Consider the following 6,163-nt stretch of genomic DNA (forward strand, 5'->3'; position numbering starts at 1 on the left):
CAGCAGTGTCTCCACAGAGCCCAGACTTGCCCCCAGCAGTGTCTCCACAGAGCCCAGACTTGCCCCCAGCAGTGTCTCCACAGAGCCCAGACTTGACCCCAGCAGTGTCTCCACAGAGCCCAGACTTGCTGCCGTCACTTCATGGTGAAGCTTTCAGAAGACGGGACTTTAGCCTTCCCTGGGGACCACGTGACCCATGCCTCTCTACATGCCCTGGTCACCTTCCACCAACAAATGCCTATTCGGCCATTCGGGGAGCTGCTGACCCGGGCCTGCGGGCAGGTAGGGGTAAGGGGACCCCATCCAGTGGCAAGGGAGTGCCAGAGGTCTAGGCCTGGGCCACTCCCAATTGCCCACCCACCCTCTGGCCCTGCAGGACCCCTGAGTGGCACTCACAAGGGCTCAACTGCAGGAATGGCTTTCCTCTTCAGCCGCTGGGTGTAGCCTATTGATGTGAGGTGGGCTCTTTCAGCTTCTGACTGATTTGGCCTAAACCTGCTGTGGGAGGGGCTCTTTCCTCTGATGGTTATGAGCAAGCGTGGCCTAAAAAATCTGCCTTAGAAGGAACTCTTTCTAGAATATGAGAATTGTAGGCGGGACACTTCCTTCTGAGCCTTGTGGGCGTGGCCTGTGTTCAGCGCTCTGTTTAGGAGACTCCCCTACCCCCCTAGGTACTTTCCACAGCTATTCTCAATGCTGGGTATGAGCTCTATGACTCGTCCACACTTTGCAGGAGGATCCAGCGAATGTGGACTACGAAGATCTCTTCCTATACTCGAATGCCCTGGTTCAGGATGTTGAAAGCCAAATTCTGAGAACGGAAGTTCAAAGGTCTTCTTCCTGCCCACCTGAGGAGGTAGGCCCTGAATACCTCCAGTTTGGCTTGGGACCAGGCAGAAACAGATACTGCTAGAGCAGGCCTTTTCTAGAAAGAGTTCTCGTCTGTAGCTAGGTAATTTAAAAAAAGGAAAAACAATCCAAGCCGGGCATGGTGGCGCACGCCTTTAATCCCAGCGCTCGGGAGGCAGAGGCAGGCGGATTTCTGAGTTCGAGGCCAGCCTGGTCTACAGAGTGAGTTCCAGGACAGCCAGGACTACACAGAGAAACCCTATCTCAAAAAAAAAANNAAAAAANAAAATAATAATAACTTTTTAAAATCCAGTGATTTCCAGAGTCTGAGATAAGACTCCATGTTTCAGTCTCTGGGTGTGTAGCTCAGTGAAATCATTGTCAGGTGTACCCTAAGGCTCCGGGTTCCATACCAGCCCCTCCAAAAGTACACACTAGGTCTGAAACTTGAGCTCCTCTGCCAGCAGCTGTCTCTTCTGTTCAGACTCATCAGCCAACCTGGCAACTGTCTGTGCTGTTCTATTCTAGACCTTTCCTCCCCAGGGCCCCTCTACAGGGCCATTGCACCAGCCCAGCTTCTTCTAGAAGCCCTCGTCCAGGTGTCTCCCTCCCTAGTCCCTGGATCTAAAGTCCCATTGTTCTGTGTCCCCCTTCCCCTTCCACCCCTATACCTCACCCTGTAGCAGAGAACACCTTCCAAATGGAGAGGCTCTTGTTTATTCTGGGTATATACACCTCCTTTCTGTCTCTCCCATCCAGCTTTGCAGTCCAGGTGGCTTTTCTGCTCTGCTGTCTTCACCCCTCCAAGAGGATCTGACATAGTTTTTGTTTGTTTCTGTTGAGACAAAGTCTGTCTATGTACCTCTGTCTGGCCTGAACTCCCTATGTAGTCCAGGCTGGCTTCAAACTTACAGAGATCCTCCTGCCTCAGACTCCCAAATGTTGGGATTAAAGGCCCAGCTTATTGAAGGAGCTGGCCAATGAGTCTTCAGTCTAGATGGGTGAATCAGTGGTGGATAAGTGTTGTGGCTCCCTGAGGCTAGTGGGGCCTTTGGACGCCCCTTAGGTTAAAGTACTTGCTGTACTTCCTGTGTGGTGCAAAGTTCTGACAGCAGTGAGGATGGAGCAAGCTTAGTGTTCTGGGTCTGTGTTTGTTTGTTTGTTTGTTTTGCTTTGTTTTTTTGAGACAGGGTTTCTCCATGTAGCCCTGGCTGTCCTGGAACTCACTTTGTAGACCAGGCTGGCCTCAAAATCAGAAATCCACCTGCCTCTGCCTCCCAAGTGCTGGGATTAAAGGTGTGCGCCACCACGCCCGGCCTGGATATGTGTTTGGATACACATCCAAGAAAGCATCCGGGAGACGTTTTCAAGGAGCTGGAATATCAGGATGAGGAGCCATGCCAGACAGAGATGCAGGAAGATCATTCTGGGAATGAGGGGGCATGTGCAAAGGTCCTGGGGTTCTGTATGTCTGCAGAACAGAGCGGCAGAAGTCAGTATATGGATGGTTGTGGGAAGGGGCCTCAGGGGGTACTCGGTGACCCTACCCTACCCCCAAATGAGAAGGGTGGGGAGATGCTGATCATAGACATCTTCCCCAAAAGCATGTTGGGTAAGTTCACTGAGCCACACACAGCCCAACTGTGTCTCTTGAGAAAGCATCCCAAACCTTGGGACAGGTGGAAGAGCCACGCACAGAGATGGGCAGATGGGGCAAGGTTAGTGCTTAGAAGCTCCAGGGCACTGAGATGAGGTTCTGAGGCAGCCTGGCGCTTTGCTGGACAGCTGGGCCTCAGGCCTCCCTGTCTCTGTTCCAGGCTTCTGAAGGGAAGCCATCCACAACTAAAGGAGAATTCGAATCAGCTTCCTGCTCCCCAGAGGCCCTTTTCGAGGAGTCTGGACAGAAACTGTGGAAGAACCTGAGGTCCCTACCTCAGACTAGCCAGAGGATTAAACAGCGGCTCACTTCACACCTGTCGGCCATGAACCTGCTGGGGGATGCCAGGCGAGTGGCACAGCAGCACCACAGCCCTGTGACTCGAGCATTCAGTTGGGACAGTACTAGTCATTCTGAGGACCGCTGTGCAGTCACCACATCTCTTCAAAACCCTGCAGAGCCGCAGGCCCTGAGAGACAGAGAAGCCACCTTCAGGGACTCCAGGCCTGCCAGCTGGAGGAAAGCATTCTCAGGGGTCAAAGCCTGGCGTGGAAAGGTGGTAAGGGCCCTGTCAGCCCAGGAGCCTGTGGACTTTCCAGAAGCCCAGGGCTGGCTGCCTGAGGAATACCTCCCACCACCACCTTTTGCCCCTGGGTACTGATAGAACTTTCTGTATCTTGGGTATTCCTCATCTCTCCTTTAAGTCCCCACCCTTGTCCTCACAGCCAGAGAACTGTGCTGAAGAGGTTAAGGGGCTGAATCCTGCAGGTGTCAGCTGAGGGAGATGATTGTCTTAATAATAATAGAATTATTGCTACCACTTTAGGGACCTGGTAAAATGGCCCAGTGGATAAAAGGATAAAAGAACTTTCAGCCATGCCTAACAACTGAGTTCTATCCCCAGGACTCACATGGTGAGAACTGTGGACCAACTTCTGGAGAATGTCCTCAGACTTCCACATACATGTGTTAAAACACACTCACAAGCAGATATAATTTTAAAAGGTTGCAGCAGAGACTTGGTGGGTCCAACATATGCCAGGCCTGAATCATGTGTTACCCCTCCGTATTCTTGGGATCCATATCTCACGTTCAGCCACATTCAATTGAAAATATTTTTATGGGGCTGGAGAGATGACTCAGTGGTTAAGAGCACTGACTGCTCTTCAAGGGTTCCTGAGTTCAATTCCCAGCAACCACATGGTGGCTCACAACCATCTGTGATGGGATCTGATGCCACATATCTTCTGGTGTGTCTGAAGACAGCTAAGATATATAGATATAGATATAGATAGATAGATAGATAGATAGATAGATAGATAGATAGATATAAAATCTTTTTTTAATGTAAAAAAATATTTTTCCAGGTGTTGAGAATTTAGCTCAGTGGTAGAGCACTTGCCTAGTAAACACAAGGTCCTGGGTTTTGTCCTTTGCTCCAGGAATAAAAATTTTTTTTCTGAAAGCTTTGCATCATTTGTGGGTTGGAGAAATAACTCAGTGAGTAAAAGGTTGAGAGGACCTGAGTTCCATTTCCCAAAGCCCACAAAGTGCTGATGCAGTAGTGCACATGTGTGTCCTCAGAGCAGGTACAGGGAGATGGAGGTGGCTGCTGCCTTACACAGCAGCACTAATGCAAAAATGCTTCAACAAGATGGAGGACAGACATGCAGACAGTCAAACATGCTCCCGCCCATGGTCATACACTGGAACACACAGAAAGGGAGGGGGGATGCAAAATGATTGCATCTGTGGCCAGGAGTGTGTTATATACCCATTTGGGCAGCAGAGATAGGAGGGTCAGGAGCCCAAAAGCCAGCCTCGGCTTATTTGGATTTTGAGATTAGTCTGAGCTACATGAAAGCTTGACTCAAAGAACAAAAATTGTGAGACAGGCATAGTGGTATACACTATTAATCCCAGCACTCCAGAGGCAGAGGCAGGAAGAGCTCTGTGAGTTTGAGGCCAACCTGGTCTCCATAGTGAGTTTCAGGGCTACACAGTGAAACACCATCTAAATAATTTAAAAGGTGAAATGTGTCTGTACTGACTGTATGATGCTCCTCTCTTGTCTCCCTAAATGATCCTGTGTGTAAGACATCCACATTGCATCACTATTCCAAATTATGTAGACATTTAAGGCCTATGGAAGGCTGTGTGTGGATCCTGGACAAATCTGCAGTTTGGGTTCCTTGATGGGGAAGGCTCACACCAATCCCTGATGCCACCGGGGACAACTGGACATGAGCTTTCAATGCTGCTGAGCAGATCTGTAACATACAGTGACCACCGGGGACAACCGGACATGACCTTTCAACGCTGCTGAGCAGATCTGTAACATACAGTGACCACCGGGGACAACCGGACATGACCTTTCAANGCTGCTGAGCAGATCTGTAACATACAGTGATTGTCAGCATTTTGAAAAAGAGGCTGAGGTTCAGGTGATGAAGTGGTTTTGCCAAGGCTATGAACGGGTGCCTGCCCACACTGGGGGAGTCTTAGGCCTTCTCAATCCCTGTGTGCTCTGTTTAATACCGGAATGGAGATCCTTCAGTCCACTGAACACTCACCAGCTGGGCCGTAACTGCTGTCAGATACCCCTCCCTCCCGAGAGGTCAAGAGTTGGACCAGAGGCTTAGCACACAGTACAGCATCAATACCAGCCTTGAGGAATACAGACATGTGTCTGAGGCCCTCTAAGAAGCCACTTTGGGCTAGGGAGATGTCTCCGTGGGTAAAGTGCTTGTGTGCAGCGTGAAGACCTGTTCCATCCCAAGAACCATTACAGTTGAAGTTTGTAATCCAGTGCTGGAAGGGCAGAGACGGGAGGATGTCTGGAGCTCCATAGCCTGCTAGCCTGTCCAGGACCAGCCTCGGCTTCGAGAGGGGTTCTGAGAGAAGGGGTGTCTGGGAGTGGTGAAAAGAACAACTGGACGTCAAGTGGTGGATCCAAGCTGCCAGCCTGTGTCTGGCTTGATCCAGCTTTCCCAGCCTGCTTCTCTATGCTCTGCTCTCTCTCTGGAGATTTCTCTGTCTATATTCTGCTTGCTTGCTATTCTAAGAGATCTTTGTCAATGTCCTCTGTGTGTGTGTGTGTGTGTGTGTGTGTGTGTGGTGTGCTCACACATCTGTCTGTCTCTGTGTCTGTCCTCCAAGCAATTCCTGTTTGTGTGGGGTGTGTGTGTGTGTGTGTGCTCACGCATAGCATCTGTCCTCCAAGCAATTCCTGTTTTTTTTTTTTTATCTTCTTTTTATCCTAAAAACGTCTCTGCATAGATCATCTCCTGCAGAACACAAATCCAGTCTTTTTTAAAAAATCATTTTGTTTCTTCTTATTATTTTTTTAATTATTTATTATTATATCTAAGTACACTGTAGTTGTCTTCAGATGCACCAGAAGAGGGCATCAGGTCTCATTACAGATGGTTGTAAGCCACCACGTGGTTGCTGGGATTTAAACTCAGGACCTTTGGAAGAGCAGTCGGTGCTCTTAACCACTGAGCCATCTCTCCAGCCCTTATTATTATTTTTTAATTTCTATGAGTTTACTGTAGCTGTTTTCAGACAAAGTAGAAGTGGGCATCAGATCCCATTACAGATGATTGTGAGCCACCATGTGGTTGCTGGGAATTGAACTCAGGACCTCTAGAAGAG

General features: G+C 49.4%; 1 protein-coding gene across 1 annotated transcript in view; it reads left to right on the forward strand.

Moving 5' to 3' along the window:
* The window catches only part of Hsh2d (hematopoietic SH2 domain containing), a 9,684-nt gene extending 6,301 nt beyond the window's left edge, over window positions 1–3,383 (forward strand). The window contains exons 4-6 of the mRNA XM_029532090.1: window positions 117–282; window positions 734–856; window positions 2,667–3,383. Coding sequence (XP_029387950.1) covers window positions 117–282; window positions 734–856; window positions 2,667–3,167 — 790 coding nt within the window. The 3' untranslated portion in view covers window positions 3,168–3,383. The remainder of the gene's footprint in view (window positions 1–116; window positions 283–733; window positions 857–2,666) is intronic.
* Window positions 3,384–6,163: the final 2,780 nt, after the last annotated feature.

The sequence above is a fragment of the Mus pahari genome, chromosome 19 (assembly GCF_900095145.1).
Source record: "Mus pahari chromosome 19, PAHARI_EIJ_v1.1, whole genome shotgun sequence".
Taxonomy (NCBI): domain Eukaryota; kingdom Metazoa; phylum Chordata; class Mammalia; order Rodentia; family Muridae; genus Mus; species Mus pahari.